The following is a 24,982-nucleotide window of genomic DNA, read 5'->3' as shown; positions in this document are numbered from 1 at the left end:
AAATGTTGGTGGAAAAAAAACAGAGTTTCTCAACCACTGTTGGTAGGAATGCGAGTTGGTGCAGCCTCTATGGAAATGGCATGGAGATTTCTTAAGAAAATAAAAATGGAAATCCCGTATGACCCATCAGTACCTCTGCTAGGTATTCACCCAAAGAATATGAGAACTCCAATAAAAAGACTTTTGTACTTCTATGCTCATAGCAGCACTGTCCATACCTGCCAAGTCATGGAACCAACTTAGTTGCCCATCGACAGATGATTGGTAATGCAATCGTGGAATATATACCCAGGGACATAATATTCAGCACTAGAAAAGGGGAAATAGTGCCTTTGGGGATGAAATGTATGGAATTTGAGGTGATTACACTGAGGGAAATAGAAAGTGCAAGAAAGATATTGGGTGGTTTGACTTCTCTGTGAAATATATAGAACCAGGAAACAGATAGTGACAAAATGCAGCTAAAACAAATCTTAGACTTGCTGAAAAAATTTGCTGGTTACCAGAGAGAAGAGAGGGGAGAAAGGAGGAGATGGAAAAGGAAGGGGATAAGACATTGGTATCACAGGTTTGGTGCACAATGAGTGGAGCTTGTGGACATATGGAGGAGTAAAAATGTAACCCCAATGTTAGAGAAGCAGGTAAATGACAAATTTAGAAATAGTGAAAAAATAATGGGATCCCTGTCACCAGTACATATTCTTAGCGTTTCATAATTTGCTTCTAACATTGTTAGGGTGAATGGATGTCCTGAGCAAACTCCATACAGGCTTTGTGGATGCCACCCCCACTCCATCAAGACACTGGGAATTACAAATCCCATGATCCCCAAAGGGACGTTGTGAGGACCTAATGGTGGAGTTAAGCAGCCATTTTCTCAGTTTGTAAATAAAAACCAGCCATGTTAGTGGGGTTGGAGGCTGACTTGGCTCCTGCTCTTTGCAGGTTTGGTCTCTGCAGTTCATTTGGGATTCCAGGTCAAGGGAACGGGTAGGACACACTTAAGACTTTATCTTCCCTTTTCTCCCTGAGTTGTACATTTCCTCACTCCCCTTTCCTTGTAACTAAACCTTTTGTTAACCTTTTGTGTGTGCCTGCAGTGTAAGCCCCTTTTGAGCATGCAGGTGAGGACCCACAGTCAGGCAGCCCATTTTAGAACGGGGCTGCCCTGTAACAGCTTGGCACCCAGTGTGGTTTCCAAGTTACACCCGTGGTTGACCAGCTCAAAGTAACTCCTTGCATTTGTCACCGTAAGCGCACTAGGTCTGCAGGACACGGGTGATAGTCTTTGTCTCAGGTCTTGAACAGCTTTTTTCCCCTTGTATACACCTCTGTCTGGTCTTTCAACCATGAGCTTAAGCAGTCTCATCCCTCGCTTAAGTTCTTCCAGTTTTATTCCAGCTTTGACTTTAAGTAATCTTTTTCCATTAAACATCACTGCCAGCCTTATAAACAAATAATTTGGTAAAATGGGGGCCATGGCACATGATTTTGTTTCTCTGTACTTACAAGTGGGTGGCTTGCAAGCCATCCCTGCTTTGCAATCTGTACTTCTGGCTGTTTTTCTGGTACTATGTGTGAGCACTATTGGCTACATTGTTGCTTCTCTGAGCGCTAAATGCTGCACTCCACCTATTGAGACCATGCAGCAGCAAATTCAGGCTCTCAATTTAGCTGTGCAGCAAATGAGGGAGGAAAACCTTGCTGTTCTTAAAAGTGTGCAGGACAGATACAGGCTGCCCTCCAAAAATTGAATGTGGGAGAGGCTAGGCTAATGGCACAGAGGAGGAATAAACCGTCCCCTTTCCATGAGGACTGCAGGTCAGATTTAGAAGAGGAGGATTATCATTTGTTGAATTCCTTAAACAAACCAGGACAGAATCCTCCTCAGTGTAGCAATGTTCCCCCTGTGGAGACTCCTGAGGCTTCTTCACAGGCCCCACTGCTATCCAGGGAAGAAACAAAAATGGCGTCTCCTCCCCACACTAGACCCAGCACCCACTTTGGCAGGAAGGGTCACTCAGAGGCAGGACAGTTTCCTCTTCGCCAGATGCCAATGAGTGGCTTGAATGAACATGGGTGACCTGCTGGGTACTTTTGGTCACACCATCCCTTTAGCACGGCAGACCTCCTAAATTGGAGGAGCTCTGTCCCTTCATACCAGCAGGCTCCTAAGAGGATGGCAGACTTGTTTGCCTCTATCATCCTCTCCCACCGCCCTAACTGGGCTGTGCTTCAATCTTTGCTGACTCTGGACAAGCAGAAAATGGTATTCAGGAAAACCAAGGAGGAGGCTGATTGTCTCCACCAACAGGATGGAAAATCCCCAGAGCCAGAGATGGTTGTCCCAGTGGTAGATCCCAAATGGGACCCCAGCAATGGAGGAATGGCAATGCTAGAGCTGTATAAAAATGTTTATTGGTAGGACTGCAGCAGGGAATCGCCAAACAAAAAAATTTTAACAAAATATTACAACTTGATCAGGGAGCTAATGAAGATCCATCAGAGTTCCTTGAAAGGATTATTCAAATGTATACCAACCACACAGACATAAACCCGATGCCCCAGAAACATAAACCCGATGCCCCAGAAAATGCTCATCTGATCACTATAGCGTTCATTACACATAGTGCCTGTTGGATAAATGGTTTTCAGGCTTTTCTGCCCTCCTACCATTAGGATTGCCCTGCTTGATGGGACACCTGCAGTTCTTACATAGTTGTAAGCTGACTTGTTTATTTCTGTGGGCCATGGCTCAGTATTGAGATAGTCACCCAGAGAAGTAGAAGCAGAAGAGGCAGGAGAGAGAAGGGGAGAAAGAAGGCCTGAGAAGCCCAAAATGAAGACTTGCTGGGGCCTTGGAGGCCTGCCCACCCCCGACCCCCAGCACCCCTGCCTGCCATGTACCAGTTTGCCACACTACATGTAAAGCTGAGAAACCCACTGAGAGCTCCAGGACTCTCCTTTACCTGCCTGCTCAGATCATAGAAAGCTGCTCAGTGCCTTCCTGCCCTTACAGTGCCCCAGACATAAGGAAAAAGTTAGCAAAGGTAGACGGCATCACAGAGATGAGTCCGTCGCAGGTAGTGGAGTTGGCATTCCAGGTTTACAACAATAGAGAGGACAGGAGACTGAAACCTGCAACTATTAAGGAGCAAAGGACAGGGTTTCAGGGACACAGTAACAAACTGAGACGTGAACCCAGGAGAAGTGAACCCCTAGGGAGAAATCAGTGTGCTTACTGCAGGGAAGAGGGGCATTGGAAGTACAGTTATCCCAGATTACAGGTGAGCAGCAGACAAAATAATTACAGAAGACTGAGGACACCACCACATGATGATTCACGCAGAGGTTACTGGATGGAATATAGACGGAGAACCCGGAACCTGGAACCAAGGAGAGAGGAGAGGAGACAAATGATAGCCCAGAGTAGAGGCTCAGATGAAGATAGGAGGGAATACGGACCAAATATAAGGTTTCAAGAGCCAAGTACAGAGGAAGGGAGACAAATGATAGTACATAGAGAAGGTTTAGATGAACAATAGGGGGCCCAAGAGCTCCACTAGATCTAAAAAAAGGTCCAGAAAGAACTGACCCAGAGATGAAATCCCATTGGTCTTGTGAACCCATTGAAGACTTGAGATATTTTGCTGGAGACCAGCTCCAGCTATAAGTTGTGTCAGGGGTCCCAGAAAGGACAGGACAGCATTGGTGAAGTTTTTCTTTTCTGGGGGCTAAGGGGAGGTGGAGCGAGGTAGAGATGAGGTTGACACAGACACCTTCTTTAGTGCAAGTGTCTCCTGCTGAGGGTCTCAGCAGGTCTTTATTTATACTTTAAGGCGAGCAGTGAGATTACATAAGCATCAAAGCAGAACAGAGACAATCATTACATATTTTTCTCATGAACATACAAAGACCCTCTTGATCTCATACTACAAAAGGGCAATTCTTTAATCTGATTAAGAAAAATTTTCATCTGAGGCTGCACACCAGCATCCATATATTTGATGTTCATCACCATGGAAATGGTGGCAAAAAGTGAAAGGGGGGAATTGTGAGGGGGAAAAGATGTCCTGAGCAAATTCCATACAGGCTTTGTGGATGCCACCCCTGCTCCATCAAGACACTGGGAACTACAAATCCCATGATCCCCAAAGGGAAGTTGTGAGGACCTAAGGGCAGAGTTAAGCAGCCATTTTCTCAGTTTGTAAATTAAAACCAGCCGTGTTAGTGGGGTCTTGGACACTTGGCTTGTGCTCTTGGCCAGGCAGGTTTGGTCTCGGGGGGTCATTTGGGAGTCTAGGTCAGCAGAAGGGGTAGGACACATTTAAGACTTTATCTCCCTCTTTTCTCCCTGAGTTGTACATTTCCTCATGCCCCTTTCCTTGTAAATAAACCTTTTGTTAACCTTTTGTGTGTGCCTGCAGTGTAAGTCCCTTTCAAGTGCGTGGGTGAGGACCCACAGTCAACCCATTTTAGAGCTGGGTTGCCCTGTAACAACACCTCCAAAGGGTAATTCAACAGGAAGTAGTGACTACAGTAGCAGAGCTGAGAGGCAGGGAAGTTTGTATATTAGTGGTTTTGGAGTGGGGTTATTTTTTGTATCTTAGTTTTATTTATTTTTTTTTTAAAGAGGCATGTATTTTTTATTTATTTATTTGTTTGTTTTTTATTTGTTTGTTTATACATGCACTGGGTACTCAGAAGCGCGGGAGGGTGAGAGAATTCACCAGAGCCAGAGCGGGGAGCAGAGCAGGCAGAACGACTGAAGTACACTGCTGAGGGGAGCAGCGGGCAGCAGGAGAGGTCTGCGCGCCATGTGGGACCCTCCTCTGGTGGCCGGGGAGCAGCCGGGGATCGAACCAGCGCTGCAGAGGCCACGGGAAGCTTCACAACCCAGCGCTCAAACGCTGCACCACCAGGGAGGCCCTGTATTTGCTTTAGTTTTAAAGCAAATATGGAGGATTCAAAATTAAGGACAAAACGAAAACAAAATTAGAAACAAATCATGTTTCCTACCACTGTTCTTACTCTTAGATCCTCAGTGAGCAGGCCAAGGTCATTGTTAGAAGCAATGTGGACATTCATCATTTAACAGCCAATTTCACATTCCTTTTATTATGATGTTTATTAGTTTTATAGTCCATACTTTCTTTGATATTTATTTGTTGGTAATACAAGCTTTCTTTATAAAATTCAAAACATAGATTATATAATGAAAAGCATGTGTCCCTTCCAATACTGATGCTGCTCAGTTCTCCCCAGAAACTAGTGACATTAGTTTCTTTTGTTTTTAAGATTTATTTATTTATGCATACAAGAGTAGGAGCATAGGCTAGAGATGTGGGGGGTGAGAGGATTCACCAGTGACAGCGTGGGAAGCAGAACAGGCAGATCTACTGAAATACACTGCTGAGAGGAGCAGTGGCGAAACAGGAAAGGTCTGCTGCACCATGTGGGTTGCTCCCTGGCCAGCCAGGGATCAAACTCATGCTGCAGAGGCTGTGGATTGCTTCATAGTGTGGTGTTTAATCCCTTGCGCCACCAGGGAGGTCAGTGATATTAGTTTCTAATGAAGATTTTCAGAGATAGTCATGGTGTTCATATGAATGATAGCACATAATATATTTTTACAGTGACTACATTACAAACATAGTTTTCCAAGTCTTTAAGATTGATTTATTTATGCATATAAGAGCTGGGATGTAGGCCAGAGATGGGGTGGTGAGAAGATGCACCATTGACAGAGTGAGGAGCAGAACAGGCAGAGCTACTGAAATACACTGCTGAGGGAAGTAGCAGGCGAGACAGGAGAGGTCTGCTGCACCATGGCCTCCTGGTCGGGAATCAAACTCAGCAGCTGCAGTTGCTGCAGATACCTTCATAATGCTGAGACCTAATCCCTTGTGCCACCAGGGAGGCTCCCAAGCCTTTTCTTTATTATTTTACAATATGGTAAAGAATGTTCCATCTTCATACAAATAGAATGTCACTGTCATTTTGTTTATTGGGTGCATAGCGCACAAATATATTCTAAATTTATATTACCAATCTGTATAGTTTTGGAGATGAATCTTTTTTTAATATTTTTTTATTATGTAGAACTGTGGTATAGGCTGGGGTTAAGAGGATTCACCAGGGACAGAGCAGAACAGGCAGATTACCTGAAATACATTGCTGAAGGGAGATAGGAGAGGTCTGCTGTGCACAGCTCCCTGGCCAGGGATCAAACTCAGGCTGTACCCGTGATAGCGCTGTAACTTAACCCCTAGGCCAGGGAGGCCCCTAGAGCTGAAACTTTAAATGCTTTCCAGTCTTTTGTCATAGTTATTTCTCATTTTGTATGTATGGTTTTCAACATGTATATGTCCTAAAACTAAATGTTATATCAAAGTGTCCATGCATTTATTCTATCCAAAATAGGTAAAGCATTAATATCCACAAAGGCCACTTTTTAGAAAACACTGCAAATTGAGAGTAAAACTTATACCCCAATAATAGGCCACATTTATCAATGTTCTGTAATTCTTTTACAGGAGAGCTACATCTTTTTTAATAGATTTTTCACTCCTGTCACCAAAAAATCTGCACATTTTTTAGAAACTACTGAAACGATCTCCCTGGTAAATAGTTCCAAGACTTTTGACATCCATGAAGTTTCATCATTTCTATTCATATCAATCTTCTCCTTTAACTGATTTATCTCTGCATTCATCTGTGCAGATTTGTTTTTCTGTCCTTCTTTATAAAGCTCTTCTTGGATCTAAAAAAAGTGAGATGAGTGATAAAACTTTTCAAATGCCCATTTTCATAAAGAAACATATTGTACTTTTAAGAACTTTGTCAATCTGTACTTTACTCCTAAAGTTGTTCTTTCCTACTCAATCATGAAAGGAAAATTTTAAAAGGAGACTCTCCTGGCTTGGATCACAATATTGAGAGAAAACAGTTTATATCCTTTGTATTCATACACAACTAGGGTTTTGCCAGGATGCTAAGCTCACATGGGGACCAATGTAATAAGCTGCAGCCAAAAAATGCCAGTGAGAGGTAGCTTGGTTGGGTGGCACTAACTCTTCAGTCCCCCAGGAAGGTGTGGTTATTCAAATACTGAAATAATGGGAAATAAAAAACCTTTCTAGAAATCGGTTATATCATGTCTAGATGGACAATGAGAGAATTCTCCTATGTCATGGGTAAACCATCCTGACTGGAAACAATGCAGCAAGTTTAGAAGCCTCTTTGCATTTTTTTTAAGTCTGAACATGCTCAGAGTTTTATGTCAGCATAGGTCTACCTCAGGGTTCTTGGCTGGTAAAGGGTTCCTGATAATTGGCTGTGGACTTGGTACACCAAAATTTTGTTGATCATATTAAATTCATGTGGTAGATATATTGTTTTAATCAAGGTTCATGACATCATTTTAAAATACCCCAAACAGCAACTAAAACCCAATTTATATTCTCCAAGGGCCTAGAGGGGTCATACTTCCAGAATTATTAGACTACATGAAGTATTAGTGTTTCATAAATCTGAAACGGTAAATGGTGTTTCCTTCCATGATCTTGCTGTTAGCCTCACCATCCAGTGTACTGAGGCCACGCCCAAACTTACTTTTAGCTTATGCTCCAGCATCATATTCTGCTCTTTCACAAGGTTTGCTCTTTCCAACTTCAGTTTCTCTTCCAGTTGGGCTACATTCTCCTGGAGACTCCTGTTTTGTGCCTCCATCTGCTGCTTCTGCTCCTCCAGCCTCTGATTGCACAGTTTCTGTTCCTTCTCCGCCGCCTCCTTCCCGGCCCTCTCCTCTGCCCAGGAAGGTTTGAGAGAAGAAAAGTCAGTGAGGATTCACCTCTACACCCTGAGCTCAGAGAAGAAAGCAAACTGGAAGGGAGTTGGGGGACCTCTGAATACACAGCCCCTCCCTGCACACACCATCAGGGCGTGGCAGGAAAGGTCTGTGTAGCTCAGGTTACACCACAGCTCCCCTCCTGTGTCAGGTTTAGCGCAGTTTGCCCCACAGAGGAAAGGAGGCTCTTCCAGTCTGTCACAGGCCACACAGCCACCTGTGTACCCCATCATGAAGCCGCCCTGCCCGCACCTGCGATGGCCTTCTCCTGATCACTGAGGGCTCTGTCAGCCTGCAGGATGGATTTCTCTACTGTTGCTTGTGACTGCAGGAAGCTCTGGAAAACCTTCATCGCCTGAGGAACCAAGAAGAAGCAATCAGGTTATATTTCCACTGGAGAGATTAATGCAGCAAGAACAAGTGTGTCCAGGTATTATTGCTTCATACTTCAAATTCTATATTGGCTCCTTAGGAAGAGGCCAAGCTCCTTAAAGTGACCAGATACATCCTCCACATCTCTTTCCTGTTGTCCTCCCATCATTGTCCCAGTGTTTACTCCAATCTACCTGCCCCAGGTACCTGCCATTCACAACTATGCGCACTTCTACAAATTTATAATTCCTGGTACTTTATTATTTTGTGGTCCCAACATGAAATGTTGCCTCTACTCTTAAGGCCTGTTCTCCTCTGCCTCTTGTTGCTATAATGTTAAGGTAGGTTGTTTTAAACTGTGTGTGCCTCTCATCTCAGGTTTCTAAATAGCTAATAGTAACTATGGATGGTTCCTGATGGCTCGATTTCACAAGTTCATAAATGTTATCACTCTGAAGTGATTGCTAGGTATTTTATTTCCTCTCTTGTTTGAATCAGCGTTGAGTACAAACAGACTAAACTTGTTAATTGTCAACATTTGGCATATTGATGTTATGTTGTAAGATAAAGATGTAAATAATTTCTGTTCTGTCCTTCAGGGATTTCAGAAATTCATACTCATTTTTTTTAATGACTATTTCCTAGTTTCCTCAGAAGTAGCTAGTAATGGACCTTAAAGACTAAAGCCATTAAGATAGCCCCATGCTCTCTTATTACCCCATGGATGCTGTGCCCTCATTTTCAGGACACCCCTTGACTCTGTTATCTAGGATATCCATGCTCCCCTTATTCCTCACCTTCACTCCTTTTCTTGGCACTTGCCAATAGTCCTTTTCCATCATTTTCTTTGTTTCTGTGTAGAGCTTGTGCCCTCCAGGAACAGAGAACGTTCCTGCTGAAATATTTTCTGTTAGCTTCTTTGTGAGCTGATTAAGTTGAACCTGGCAATATTTCTCAGATGCCTCTTCATTCTTCTGCAACAACTCCTCCTTTTTATTCTCTATGGTTTCCTGCAAAGGAAATGTAGAGGAGCAGAGGAGGTGAAATCCTAAAGAATCTGCTAGAAGGATTGTCTTCTGGGTCCTCATGAGAAAAGCATTCTATTGGAGAAGGACATGATTTACTCACATCCCTGAAAACTCTCTAAACGATGGTGGAAAAGTTTCTTAGCTCCTGGGTCTCAGGTTCTTCCTCTGGGGTTGCACTGGGGATGCATTACCAAGCTGCCATGATCCATGCAGATGTAGCATTCAGTGATTTTATTCTCAATGATATGAAAAGACCATAAAAGATGGCATGAAGTATTGTAACTTGAAAGTGGCTTGGTATAAGGGTCTAACAAGAGAAATTTGTATCCTCTGAATGGGAACATGTTCACAGAACAAGCAACCTGCTCAAGTCCTCAGATCAGGCTTGGAATCCACTGAAGTATTCACTTCAGAAAAATGTCCAGACTGATTTTGCATAAGAGATCAGTGAGTGTCCTCCCTGGTGGCACAGGGGTTAAGACGCAACCCATGAAGCTATCCACGGCCACTGCAGCACGAGTTCAATCCCTGGCCAGGGAGCTGCCCACATGGCACAGCAGACCTCTCCTGACTCACCTGCTGCTCCCCTCAGCAGTGTATTTCAGTCAATCTGCCTGTTCTGTTCCCCGCTCTGTCTCTGGTGAATCCTCTCACACCCCTCACCTCTGGCCTGTACTCCAGTTCTTGTGTGCATAAATAAATAAATCTTAAAAGAAAGACATCAGTGATATTTCTAATAAATTACCTGAGGTTTTGTATGAAGACCTTTGAAACTCTATCCCTCTTGAGAATCTAGACTCTAGACCGGTCTACATTATTCTTTTTTTTTTTTTTTTTTTATAATTTTTTTTTTTAATAGAGGCATGTTTTTATTTTTATTTGTTTGTTTTGTTTATACATGCACTGGGTACAGTCAGAAGCGCGGGAGGGTGAAAGAATTCACCAGAGCCAGAGTAGGGAGCAGAGCAGGCAGAAGGACTGAAGTACACTGCTGAGGGGAGCAGCGGGCGGCAGGAGAGGTCTGCGCTCCATGTGGGACCCTCCTCCGGTGGCCGGGGAGCAGCCGGGGATCGAACCGGTGCCACAGAGGCTGTGGGCAGCTTCGCAACCCAGCGCTCTACCGCTGCGCCACCTGGGAGGCCCAGGTCTACATTATTCTTAAGTGAGAGATGAGTCATGGGTCACCAAAGGCATTTCTAGCTTCATTTTTTTTTTTAAGATTTATTTATTTATTTGTACAAGTACTGGGTACAGTCAGAGGCATGGGATGGTGAGAGACCCACCAGAGCCACAGCGGAAAGCAGAACAGGCAGAGTGACGAAGTACACTGCTGAGGGGATTAGTGGGAGGCAGGAGAGGTCTGCACGCCATGTGGGACCCTCGCCCAGTGGCTGGGGATCGAACCAGTGCTGCAGAGGCTGCGGACAGCTTCGCAACCCAGCGCTCAACCACTGCGCCACCGGGGAGGCCCTTAGCTTCATTCTTAAAGGATAAATACTAAGAGATATTACCCAAAGCTTCTTCTGGAACTCCTGATTCTCATCCTTGAAGGAATGCTCCATGAATATTGCAATGGCCTCTCTCTCACAGGCTGCGTGCACATCCAGTAACTCCTGGAGCGAGTCCGTGGGGAAGAGCACTCGCTGGGCCATCTGCTGGCTGTAGTGGTCGGCTGCCTTCTGCAGGGCTGCTGAGTTCTCAAGCTGGGCCAGAGTCGTCACCGCATTCTCCAAACAAGGAATTGCTCCACTGTTGATGGTATCCACGTAGGTCACCACCAGACTGTTCAAACCTGAAATAAGCCAGGAAATCCATGATAAAGTATCGATTGTCATTTTTGGACAGTATTTGATTGCTTTCCAGGTGTCATCCCTATAGCTCTCCCATGACCCTAGCACCTATGATCAGTTATCACTGTTCCATGTGCTCTTCCCTCCCATGTAATGACCCCCCTCCCTCCTCCTTCCCTGCAGTGGCTTCAGATCGATGGTCACCTTCCAAGTTTTGTGAGACTACCTTTTTTTTGAAAGATTTATTTATTTATGCATACAAGAACTGGGGTACACACCAGATGTGCTGGCGGTGAGATGATTCTCCAGAGACAGAGTCAGGAGCAGAACAGGCAGATCTACTGAAATACACTGCTGAGGGGAGCAGCGGGCGAGACAGGAGAGGTCTGCTGCGCCATGTGAGTTAGTTCCCTGACCGTCCAGGGATCTAACTCCTGCTGCAGAACCTGCAGACAGCTTCACAGCGCTCCTTGCATCACCAAGGAGGCCCGAGATACCTATTAAGTCACACACACACTTCCTTCTACTAGCATGACCTCCATTTTCCTAGTGGCAATTCATTTTCATAGTTTTTAGGTCACAGGCCTAAAATACTTCCTTCATCTGACAGGGTAACAGGTATTTGAGAAATAAGTTTCCCATTAAAAAGTAAGAGATTAGATGACATGGTAGACTGATGAGACAGGTTAATCAGTTTATAGTCATTCCTAATTTGATGGTTTTTATGAATTTTAGGGATTTATGGATTAAAGATGAAGTTTTGACTGTGTAAACTCCCAAATTATCTTTTGTAATCTACTTGCAAAGAACAGTTACTGTACAGGATTTCTTGAGAAAATAGTGTATTCTTCTTTATACCCAGTCAGTGATTTACTGTCAGTCTGGGAATTTTTAATAAGTAGAAACCACAGTTATTGGTGATAATTTTTTCCAGTTTTGGAAAGTATCAACTCCCAAAGGTGATATTACTACAAAATACACATAACTCTTCAAAGAGTCTGAACATCTTTATGTCCAAATTTCCATGTGAAGCCAAGCAAAATTGCAGAAAAACACATTATATACCAAACTGGCTTATAAGAGGCCCCGCCACAGAGGGAGGAGACTCACGTTTCCCAGTGACTGGGATTCCCTCTCTAAGGCTCTTGGGTCTGGTGTTGGAGATGATGTAAGAACAGAATTTTCTTGTTTGTTCCTGGAACATAAGATCCAGCTGGTCTTCAGACACTTTCTCTATATTGGCTAGGAGTTCTTTGTCTTGTGTTGGTCGATCAAAGACAAAACACTTCCGTTTTGGAAAGAAATGCCTGATGCACTCTCTGGATAGGTTGGACTTTTGGATACCGGGTTTCAGGCCTGAGGGATAGGAAAAATGGAAATTACAGTGAGAACAGTTGGGGCAGGGAGCCCAAGGCTTCTATGACAGGGGCTAGGTATCATTGTCAACTTCTATGCTTATAACTCCTTCATTATAATTCAATATTATAATTCAATACTTCTTTGCATATCAAACTTATACAAATGTTATAATTCTGTAGAGAAACGTGACATCTAATCCAGATGAAATAAACTTATGACAGATATCCCCAGACCTGAGCATGTTGAGTTGTGTTCTTATAGATAATGACTGAAAGAAGCTAAAGGAATGAAGTCAAGTGTAACTTTTTGGTCCAGTTGATCTCATGTAAAAATTGAGCTGTGAGCCTGAAACCATAAAATATATAGAAGAAAATATAGGTAAAACACTACAAGACATACATCTCAATAACATCTTTTTAAAGACTCATCCCCCAAAGCAAAGACAGTGAAGGAAAAGATAAACATCCACGATTACTTCAAACTAAAGAGCTTCTGAGAAGCAAAAGAGATATTAACAAAAACAAAGAGACACACTTACTGATTGGGAGAAAATTTCTGTACTCCATACAAAGGGATTGATAAGGGATTGATCACAAAGATATGCAAAGAACTCAAAGGGATTGATCACAGAGATATACAAAAACAAAGTAAAAAATCCAGTCAAAAAATGGGCGGAAGAACTTAAAAGACACTTCTCTAAAGAGGAAATGCAAATGGCCAACAGGCATTTGAAAAAAATGTTCAACATCCCTCATAATAAGGGAAATGCAAATCAAAACCACAATGAACTATCACCTTACACCAGTAAGAATAGCACCTATTAAAAAAGCTAGCAACAACAAATGTTGGGAAGGATGTGGTGAAAAAGGGACTTTCCTACACTGCTAGAGGGACTGCAAATTGGTCCAAACACTATGGAAAGCTGTATGTAGGTTCCTCAGACTTCTAAAAATGAAGCTACCATATGACCCAGTAATTTCACTACTAGGGAAATACCCATAGGACACAAAAACATTAATTCAAAAGGATACCTGCACCCCTATGTTCATTGTAGCTCTATTTACAATAGGTAAGCTATGGAAACAACCCAAATGCCAAAAAATAGATGACTAGATCAAGAAGATGTGGTATATATATACAATGGAATACTATTCAGAAATCAAAAAAGGTAAACTAATACCATTCACAGCAACATGGATGGAACTAGAAGGGATTATGCTCAGTGAAATAAGTCAGAAGGAAAAAGAAAAATATTGGATGTTTTCACTTATAGGAGGAATATAGGGGAACCAAATAAGGCATTAGGAAAAAAAAAAACAATAAAAAACATAGCCAAAAAAAACAAAAATAGACAACTATAAATCAGAGACATTCTGCAGGAGAAGGGAAGGAGAGGGAAGAAGAAGGATCAAAACAAGTAAGGGAAGAGCACAAGGGACTATGGTGATGGCACACGGGTGAACTGGTGATAGAGATTCTATGGGGACTATGCCTGAGAAAAGAAAGCAAACATTGTGAAAAAAATAAGATGTAAAATATATATTAATTAACAAATAAAATGTTTCCATTCAAATGGACACACACACACAAAAAAAAAAAATTGAGCTGTGAGCCTGAAAAGAAGAACCATAAACAAGAAAACTGGAATATATCAGGAATATTAGGAATGACAACCTTATTTAAGAAAAATTACTTTGCCATTAAAAATGAATTGTGTGATGTTAGCTACCTTTTAGCCACAACCACTAAAATGTTATTTTAAGATGTTACCACTAATCTATGAATTCTTGACTTAAAGGGTGATATTTGGCTTGATAGTGTTGCTCTTCTGGTTAGATGACTTCAATAAACTTTCTAAGAAAGAGCATGAAAAGAAATATGAAAGCAAGAGCAGTAATATCAGTACTGATATTTCTCTCAAGGTCTCAGCAAATGGAATGTTTTGCTCTTTTGGAAGAAAACTATCTACATGAAAAAATTTTTTATCAGTAGGCTTTTTATTGTAATTTCAGGTATAGCATGTCTCTAATCATCTTTTTCCCCCTCAACACACAAAAGCAGATACCAAAATAAGGACTACATATGGCAGGTGTATAGAAAGGTTTAGCACCATTGTAATCTGGAAGTTTCACATTGTATAAGGAATAAGTTGGTTTTGAATAATTTTACTCTATGCTTTATTTTTCGTAAGTGAACTTAAACTTTATCCCCTAGAGCTTTTCAAGTTTCTTTCCAGCCAACATTTTCAAATACTTTGACTCAGTCTCAAAGAGGAATGCAGTCCCAGAGGTGATGGGCACTGCTTAGTAACCCCCAATCTCTAGAGGAACATCCCCTGCCCAGGCCACACTCTCATACCTGGAATCAGCTTCAAGGCGTTCTCCAGGTACTCATCTGCTGTGATATTCTGATCATCTATTTTCAGTTCCAGGGTGAAATCCCGAACAGTCCAGATAAAGTCTGGAAAGAAGCTCACAAACTCTGTGGAATCATCTCCTTCCTCAGAACTTGGAGTGGACTTTGACCTGATGAGTACTGTAAGCTCTGTCACATAGCTAGGACATGGTTCAGGAAAAGAAAGAGCCTCCAAAATTTCCTCATGAAAAACAATGTTATAGATAGACACTCTTTCACCCTTGTCCCATCTGCCCCACCAAAGGCAACTAAGTGGCAGGGAAGGACTCCATGTCCAGTCCCATCAACGCAGTGCACAGTGGGGCCTCGGCTCCTGGAAGGATACTGCAGCTGCTCCAGGGCCTGGTGGTTGATGGTGCCTATGCTGTTGTAGACAAAGCTGCTGCACAGAAGCACGGCCAGCGTGAAGATCCACGCGTCATTCTTAGAGTCACCCTGGAAGGCACATCAGAATGAGGGGTGTTGCAGCTTCCTCTTTAGAAATTCATGCAGACTCCTATCAGTCTTTCATTAGTCATTTCAGCTAACCCATTCACCAGACTACTAAAAATGAGCTGTAGGAAAGTTCCTTTAGCAGTGTAGGAAAGTTCTTTTTCACCAAATCCTTTATGTTTGAAGACAAACATAAAAGGATATATCAGTTTTTACAATTACAATATTTCCTGTGATTTGATTTTTTTTAAAGATTATTTATGCATGCAAGAACTTGGGCACAGGCCAGAGGTGTGGGGGGGGGGAGAGAACTCACCAGATACAGAGTGGGGAGCAGAACAGACAGATCCATTGAAATATACTGCTGAGGGGAGCAGCAGGCAAGCCAGGAGATGTCTGCTGTGTTATGTGGGTTGCTCCCTGGCCGGGGATCGAACTCATGCTGCAGTGGCTGCAAATAGCTTCATAGGTTGCGTCTTAACCCCTTGTGCCACCAGGGAGGCCCTGATTTCATTTTTTTTATACATAAAACATTCCAGTCTTCACAGAATTTTCCTTTCCTCAATGGATGAAATAACATACACAGACAAAACTATTAAGCACCTGCTGTGTAATTAGGCACTCAATGATGAGTGTTATCATTTATTCATTCTACATGCCTCTATTAATCAAAATATACTAGAGTTGACATAACTGGGTATTCAAATTATGTCAGTAAGAAGGGTATTGAATATTTCCTGCTTCTTTTAAATGTAAAAAAGCTAAGTTAACGATGACATTTTTACTTTCAATTGGCTACTGTTAACTGCTGCAAACACACATAACAATGAACAAAACAAAGTGACATTTCTATGAAGACCTTACTGTTTACTGTTTACAGTGGAATTTATAGCTATTATAACCAATTAAAATTTTGAAGTCTTTCAAGGGAAAACAGAGTTGGACAGCAGAGAAATAGCATGTGAAAGTTTCATCAACATCTTGAGCAGAGTGTTACATAATTAACAGAATGTGGGATTAATAAATGCAGGTCATTCAACAGATGCAAAGATCAACAGAAGTGAAATTAGAGATGGCAGAATACAGGATCTTTGCAATGAAAATAGAGATCTGACTGGAGCAGAGGTGAAAGCTGGATGGTGAACTCTAGTGAATCCGGATAAAGGGGCTTAGTGGACAGTTTGCTAAATTGTATAAAGTAAGCACCACCTAAATAATAGCATAATCTAGAAACTATTCCCTTTTTTTCTTCAAAATTGAATCTTTGATCATTTATTGCTCCAAATTGTGCATGATGTTTTCTGGCCAATGTCATATAGTGTATTATTAAGAAGCAAAGTTCTTAAAATAATCCAGTCAAAAAATGGGCAGAAGAGCTAAAAAGAAACTTCTCTGAAGAGGAAATGCAAATGGCCAACAGACATATGAAAAAATGTTCAACATCACTTGTCATCAGGGAAATGCAAATCAAAACTACCATGAGATACCATCTTACACCAGTGAGAATGGCACATATTAAAAAAACTAGCAACAACAAATGTTGGCGAGGGTGTGGAGAAAAAGGAACTCTTCTGCACTGTTGGTGGGAGTGCAAACTGGTCCAACCACTATGGAGAGCTGTGTGGAGATTTCTGGACCTAATAAACATAGAGCTTCCATATGATCCAGCAATTCCACTCCTAGGTATTTACCCAAAGGACACAGAAACATCAATTCTAAAGAGCACCTGCACCCCTATGTTTATAGCAGCACTGTTTACAATAGCTAAGCTTTGGAAACAGCCCAAATGCCCAAAAATAGATGACTGGATCAAGAAGATGTGGTACATATATACCATGGAATATTACTCAGCATTCAAAAAAGATAAACACATGCAATTTGCAGCAACATGGATGGCGCTGGAAGGGATCATGCTCAGCGAAATAAGCCAGAAAGAAAAAGAAAAATACCGGATGGTCTCACTCATAGCAGGAATCTAGAAAACTTAAATAAGGGACCAGGAAAATGAATAACTATAAGAAAGTGAAAATCAAAATCAACAAAAAACTATGAACCAGAGACACTTTTTGGGGGGTGGGGGGCGGGAGGGGTGTGATTGGGGTCAGAATGTGGGGGGTTGCAATTGTATGGGGAATATAAAAATAAAATTAATTATTTAAAAAAAAATAAAAATAAATAAAGTAAGGGCTGGAGGCACACAGTAACTTCTAAACTATTATGTAAAAAAAAAAAAAAAGAAGCAAAGTTCTTAGAGTCACCAGCAACTGCTCAGATTAGTTTAAGAATTACTAGGTTCATTGTGAGACATGTATTGTGAGGTTCTTCTATTGGATTGAGAATAGAAACTATTATATATACAGAAGGAAATGGAATTGTGGTTGTGCTGAATTTTAAGCACAATATTGCAGAAAATTATGTTAAAAATTTCGTAAGAAAGTTATGTGATTAGTGGATCAGTTGATTAGAAAACACAATCCAGGTTCACTTCACTTGAAAGTAATATTTATTAATGTATAATATGGTTATTATGTGGAACTAGGAGCTAAAGAGATTGCATAAAAGTTTGGTAGTAAATCTAACACATCAATTCTCCTGAACTGGGAAAAATTCTGGACTAAGCTCCCCTTCCAGTTAAAATTTGTACAGTAGATGCATGTGAGATGGTGGTTGTACTGGAATCACCATCAGATTCTTCCTTTTCTGAGATACATGCTTGACTCCCATCACTGCTCATTTGTCTATGTGGGAGCAGGGTTGTTCAGACTCATTCATTCTCCCAGCAGCTGCACTTCTGGAGCTGGGTCTCTCTGTCAAGGGAACAACACTGCCAGAGGGGCTAAGTCTGTCAACTTTACTATTTATTAGCCGAACCACCTTGGTTCCTGAAGACCCTTTAGGTGTAACTCTCTGTCCTATGGAACCATGGGCCATGGTACCATCACCACAGTTCTGGCCTCCTCTGCACTCCCCCATCTCCTCTGAGAGTCTGATTCTCAGTTTTGATGAGACTGCTCCAAGAAACCGAACTTCATCATCATTCTGAGCCCCTGAATCCTCGACTCCTTTCTCTACAAACTACTACCCCTTTTAGTTAATCTGAAGAATGGGCTCCCAGCTCTCTACATCAGGGCTCTGTCCAAATGTCTGAGAGTTGGTGGGCTCCTGTGGAGGCCAGAGCCTCCTGATACCCAGGAGAGCATTAACCTGGCCCCACTGGTTTCCCTGCCTAGTACTGTCTTGTGGGATAAGGAGTGGATTTAGAATTGGTGTGTCACTATAAGACTCCACAGGTCTCTCTGGATGTTCTTCCTCATTTGACTTAATGCAGCTTCACCCTCAGCTATATTAATTTTTAAAGAATTCCCTCTGTGATCTGTGTACATTTATTTGATGTACACATGAATATGATGTATATGCATGAATATGATGCATCTACAAAAACTGGCAGCTGTCAAGTAGCTGATGGTATCTGCCAGTGATAAGCAGAGTCATCCCACGTAAAAGAAAGGAGCTGTTCAAAATCAGTAGGATTCTTGATGAGTGAAATGGAGACAGTATTCAACTCATCCAAGACCAGCTCAGTGGTACTGGGCTTGTATATTAGCCATAATACCACAGAGAGCCTGCATGCACAGCTGGTTTAGAAGATTCAAGACAGAATTTTCATGGTCATGCCTAAGGCTGTAGGCAGCCATTCAATTCTGTGCCAGGGGTGAAAATGGACCAGAATGGTCTTAAACACCATCTAGAAGTCCAGAAATTATTTCTCCTTTAACAGTGTGAAAACTATTTCCCAGGGCATATGTAAAAATTGGAATTTAATCTGGAAGATACTCTATGATAGTTTGGTGGGGGGAGGAAAGGTCTATTCATCGATTATTCTTCTCAAACCCCCAAATTTTAAAGTAATCAACTAGGTTATATGGTCATGGCACTGACAAAAAACAAAATTTTTATAGTATAAGAGTATGTCATAGAAATTAAAAATATGGCCTCCCTGGTGGCGCAAAGGATTAAGGCATAACCTCTAAAGCTATCCACAGCCACTGCAGTACAAGTTCGATCCCCAGCCAGGGAGCTACCCACATGGCGCAGCAGACCTCTCCTGACTTGCCCGCTGCTCCCCTCAGCAGTGTATTTCAGACAATCTGCCTATTCTGTTCCCCACTCTGTCTCTGGTGAATCCTCTGATTCCCCACACTTCTGGCCTATACCCCAATTTTTGTATGCATACATAAATAAATCTTTAAAAATTAAAAATAAACATAGTTTCTAACTCTTATTTGTGCAGAAATAGAGTTATAGAAAATTAGATATTATTTCCAAATAAAGTTCAGAGACAAAAAAATTCATTTCATGTGTCAGTAGAAAGCAAAAATACCAAAAATCCATCTTAAATTATTTGGTTAGGACAAACACAGGCCTTTAGAGAGCAACACATTCAGATATCCCGATGTCTTCCAGAGTGTCCTGCTGGCGATGATGATCTTCACCACAGGAAACGTTAATTCAGCACTTACCTCAGACCTTCAAATTCACAATTCATGTGATAGCAAAGGGGAATCAAAAATCTTTCCTTACCTCCTATGCTGGAGGTGATGTTTCTCATTTTTCTTACTAAGGCACTCTTATGCTTTACTGTACATGCTCAAAGCTGTGAGGTGCTGTGAGGTGCTGTCTGGATCACCTTTTGGAATAAGCCCTGGCTCTGGAAGTGCTGATAGCAGTCAGCCCTCGGGAGCCAGCATCTCAGTTACAATGGCTTCCTGCAGTGATTTATCAGCTCCCTGGAGGTCAGGGTACCTCAGTAGGGCCTTTCTACTCACAGCTCACATGGCACTGACAGAGGTCAGGGAAAGCAAAAGTACTTCTTCCTCTATCCAACCTGCTGCTTTCCCACTCAGGTTTAGTAAGTCTGACTGTGTGTGTGTGGTTTTCTCAATGGAAATGAAGACTCTTTGAAGGCAGAACCTATATCTACATGCTAAACCAGGAGGACTAGAACACAGCTGTTCAAGAATTAGTGATCAGGTCCTCCTGGTGGCGCAGCGGTTCAGCACTGGGCTGCGAAGCTGCCCGCAGCCTCAACAGCGCTGGTTCGATCCCCGGCTGCTCCCTGGCCACCGGTTAGGGTCCCACATGGCACGCAGACCTCTCCTGCTGCCCGCTGCTCCCCTCAGCAGTGTACTTCGTTGGTCTACCTATTCTGCTCCCTGCTCTGGCTCTGGTGAATTCTCTCACCCTCCCGCGCTTCTGACTATACCCAGTGCTTGTATAAATAAATAAATTAATCTTTTTTAAAAAAAGAGAGAGAGATTTTATCAAGTATACAATCCTATCTTACCTAGAAGGTAGATTCGACAAACCAAAGTTCATCTCAATTAATAGTTAGGTTTCTAGATTATATAGATAGTTCACAGCAGGTAAATTACAAAGGATTATGAAGAGATAAAAAGAAAATCCAGAATAAAACAAATTTATATGCAATTTTCTACCTTACCTTTTCCACATCCCCAAGGCCCTCAGTATCCAGAAGGACCAGGGTGTGGTCTGGCTTGGTGGGATGGGGCACACACCACATCCAGATGCCTTTGGTTTTGGACTGCACGGTGGAGCCCAGAGGGAAGCCTGCAAGGGGAGGGGAGGAAGCAAAATACTGTGACAGCAGATAATCTAAACAGCCAAGGGGCTATAATGTCAGACTTGGTAGAATGTAGATGAAAGATGGTATTTTCTGTTTCCTCAAGATGTCCAACTTTGTGTGTCATCTGACTCATAGAGGAGAGGGCATTAACTGTGAGAATGTCAAAAGAGGGCTTAAGATGGAGACAGAGAGACATCAGGAGTCAGACAAAACAGTGGTCATTAGTAATGGTAGCAAACCAAATAGAAAGAACAGGATTTTTTTCAAAGTTCAAAGGGATGAAAATTAAGAAACTGAGATACAGCTAGAGGCAAGCACAAAACAAACCCAACACAACACTCACCATGGTTCTGTCCTGCAAGTCGGTTCATCAAGTAGGATTTGCCTGTACGATACAGCCCTACAATGGCCACCACCATGACAGGCTGAGAAATCTTCTCAAGAATCTGTGTCGCTTTCGGGTTCACTGACAGCTGTCCATTGTTGTTTTCCACCAGACAGATGGGGGCCATCATATTGGGTCCAGATGCCATCGTGTTCTGCCAACCTAGAAGAGCCTCCCAGTAGAAAAAAAAATTACAACATCATTCTCTAACTCAGAGTTATCCAAAGCACACATCCACTTAGGGCTGGGTGAAAAATGTCTACTTTCTGAGGAGCTAGATGTACTCTACCATTCACAGATTACAGAAGACTTCCTGCCTCATTGTCTCTAAATGATGATATTAGTAATGGAGCACAGCTTATAACACTCTCCAAAGTGTTATGCCAATAATAATAATATGTATATAATGGTTACCATGCACATGTGCCTGTAGTATTTTAAGCCTGTGAAACATACATATGCAGTGTCACTGATACGGGTAAGAAACTGCACGTTTAAATTTACTATACACAATCTGCAAATGACATAAATAAGTTTCACAAAGTCTGTGTAAGTCATTGAGCCAGGATTAAAATCTAGACACCTGAGCAAAATGACAGACTAGAAAGGCCTAAGCTCTTATTCTCCTGAGAAGATATGAAATACAAATGATATATCGGCTAAGAAAAATACATAGTAGCTCTGCAAAGCAGTCAATGGTCTAAAACAACCAAGCAAATACCCAATGAAGAAAAAGAACAATTTCAAAATGATAGGAAGTTCTATGATGTTTTTGTTCAGCTTTGGTCCACACACTCTCCAGTGTGGTGCAGTCTCTGTCTAGCAGAGGTAGAAACCCAATTCCTAATTTTTCCCTTGATCCAGAGGATAGAACAAACATTATTTATATGGGGGTTAGTTTATGAGGATTAACCTCTTCAGGTCTTTGTTCTAACTCACATGCCTCTCAGGGAAGGGCAGGGGATAAAGAAGCAGTGATGTGATTTGGTTTTCAGGTGGAAAGAGCAATAAGAATTGTGATGAAAACAGCAGAGAGAAATGAATCCACAATGCCTATCGCAAGAGATTACCAATGAGAAATAAAATAGACAATCTAAACAACAGCCCAGTTCACAACACCCTCCTTCTAGCTGGATGGAGGATCAAAGACTGTATCTATAAGTTATACTCTGTCATGTAGAAATTTTCTATTTCACCTAATATGTACCTCAAGCAGGGAGGAGCAGTGGGTATTTGGAAAACTGCATGGAGGTGCACCAACAAGAAGCTGTGGCAAGACATATAGCATATTACATTGTGAGTTATGATAAAAATATATATATTTGCTCTTTGTCCTATTCCTGTAGCTTCTAAAAGCATTGCAATTTTTATTGATGAAGCTGATGGAGTATCTTTTATTGTTTCATGTTCTGTCTTCAGTTCCTGAAACAGCTCCAGAGCGATCAAAGTGAAAGCAGGGCCCATGTCATTCATCACAAGCCCCTTTCAATCACACGTGAGTTCATGTTATGAGGTATTTTTAAAAAGCCCATAGATACTCACAGAGTCTGGTTACCAGGGAATAAATATAAGATTAAAGAGTTGAAACTGGGGCCTCCCTGGTGGCGCAAGGAGTTAAGATGCAGCACTATGAAGTAATCCACAGCTGCTGCAGCACAGAGTTCAATCCCAGGCCAGGGAGGTGACCCACATCCTCTCCTGTCTCACCCACTGCTCCCCTCAGCAGTATGTATTTCAGTACATCTGCCTGTTCTTCTCCCCATTCTGTCTCTGGTGAATCCTCTCAGCCCCCACATCTCTGGCCTGCACCCCAGCTCTTGAATGCATAAATAAATAAATCTTTAAAAAAAAGAGTTGAACTAAAGCCTCTTTGCATAATCTCTGGGAAGGAAGAGGGCTGAAGGTTGCAACATCATCAACAACCAAAGTAAAGTTTCCATAAGCAAACCCAACTGAAGGGGTTCATAGAATTTCTGGGTTGGCGAATATGTGGAGGTGCTCAGAGGGCAGCATACCCAGAAAGGTCAAGGAAGAGCCCCCACCCCTTCTTGATTCCTTGCTCTGTGCATTTTTTCTCTTTTGCTGGGTTGTGTCCCTTTTTAATAAACTAGTAATTTAGTAAGTAAATTGATTTTACTGAGTTCTATAGACATTCTAGCAAATTACTGAACCTACAAAAGAATTAATGAAAATTAAAATGCAATCACCACTTCATATCAGGAGACATATACCTATATTTAGCAAAATAAAGCAAACCTAGCCAGATGTCACCAGTGTGGGAGTCTAGGTAAAGGCACACAACTTTTACTGCAATTGTTGTCAAGGCAAAGGTCAGTTTAAAAACCTAATTACTGGGGGCCTCCCTGGTGGCGCAGGTGGTTGAGTGCAGCACTGTAAAGCTGTCCGCAGCCTCTGCAGTGCTGGTTCAATCCCCACCGGCCACAGAGACACCCACATGGCGTGACAGACCTCTCCTGTCTCATCCGCGGCTCCCCTCAGCAGTGTATTTCATCAGTCTGCCTGTTCTTTTCCCCATTCTGTCTCTGGTGTATCTTCTCACCCTCCTGCACATCTGGCCTGTACCCCAGTTCTTGTATAAAATAAATAAATCTTTAAAAAATAAAAATAAAATAAATAAAAACCTAACTATTGAAAGTACAATTATTCCATGGGGCCCTGGTACATTTTTGATTACCATTAAATTAAAACTTTTTCTATAGCAGCTATCATATTTTTTTAAATCAGGATATATAAACTTATTATTACTGCTGCATGTCTCAAATAATCAATTTCATATTTTATGTTAAATATTCAAGATGTATTTAATACCATAAAAAACATCAATTTTATCAGTTATTACCTGTGTCCCAAAACAAGATTCTCACCTATCCAAGACTAAGTTTTTAAAAGTAATTTTGGGGGTGTAGTGTGAGTAAAATCATATTGTTACAGGGCAGGTATGGTAGCCAGTGCCATAGGGAAGCCAAATTTCCCCATGGGGCTGACTAACCATGGATGGCTCTATCCTAAATCACGTTGGGTGTCAATCTGTTACAGGGCAGGGAGAGGGGCAGCCCAAACCCTGCAAACCTGCCTATTCTAAATGGGTTCTGCCATCCACAGCATCAACACATATGAGACTTTAATGGGAAGGAATTTAATACAACTAGGAAACAATACAGGAAAGGCAAAGAAACTAGTTTCTAAATCAAGCACCCAAAGTTACCCAAAGTGGGTAAAACTCCATCCAAGTGGGATTGGCCCAGAGCAAGGCCCCAAAGCCTGCCACAAGTCTAAAGCATCTTACAGTGGGGACCCACAGAAAAGGGTCAGAAACAACCAGACAAGCCCAGAAGGAAAAGAGCAAAATCAAAATCAAGGTAAAAGCTGCCATAGACACCTCCCCACGGGTCTCACCCACATCTGTGTCACCCAGTCCACGAACAAAAGGCAAGCAGTTTCTTCACATGTCTCTCCATTCCTTGTGCCTCCTCCAGGTCTCCTCCTGGCTCTCCGTCCTGCTTCCTTCCTTCCTCAGTCTCCTCTGCAGCTTCTATCTCTCCCTTCTTAGCTCCACCCTCCATTTGGGTGGGGCAGGGAACCTGGAACCTCCCCCTTTCCTGGGGACCACCCTGTTACAATATGAAGGATGTTTTGATAATTAAATTCGATACACTTATGTCTTACATAGCATGCAATACAAATAGT

At 42.1% G+C, this 24,982-nt stretch overlaps 1 protein-coding gene across 2 annotated transcripts; it reads right to left on the bottom strand.

Annotated features, from left to right (window-relative positions):
* Positions 1-5,118: 5,118 nt before the first annotated feature.
* LOC119235377 (guanylate-binding protein 6-like) lies at positions 5,119-24,819 on the bottom strand. Of its 2 annotated transcripts, none has more exons than XM_037498699.2 (11): positions 24,692-24,819; positions 21,233-21,446; positions 20,746-20,873; positions 15,139-15,248; positions 14,757-14,953; positions 12,150-12,395; positions 10,761-11,041; positions 9,019-9,231; positions 8,102-8,204; positions 7,615-7,808; positions 5,119-6,763 (listed from the first exon to the last, which is right to left on the bottom strand). In XM_037498699.2, the coding sequence occupies exons 1-11, from the start codon at positions 24,695-24,697 to the stop codon at positions 6,542-6,544; spliced, it is 1,914 nt and encodes a 637-aa protein (XP_037354596.1). In that variant the 5' UTR covers positions 24,698-24,819; the 3' UTR covers positions 5,119-6,541. The 2 variants fall into 2 exon arrangements, with proteins under 2 accessions (XP_037354596.1, XP_054547451.1); XM_054691476.1 differs by having other exon boundaries at positions 24,696-24,819.
* Positions 24,820-24,982: the final 163 nt, after the last annotated feature.

The sequence above is a fragment of the Talpa occidentalis genome, unplaced genomic scaffold (genome assembly GCF_014898055.3).
Source record: "Talpa occidentalis isolate TD23 unplaced genomic scaffold, MPIMG_talOcc4v2.1 talOcc4.9, whole genome shotgun sequence".
Classification (NCBI taxonomy): domain Eukaryota; kingdom Metazoa; phylum Chordata; class Mammalia; order Eulipotyphla; family Talpidae; genus Talpa; species Talpa occidentalis.
Note: the sequence above shows the minus strand (reverse complement) of the source record. Positions and strands in the feature narration are given on the sequence as shown.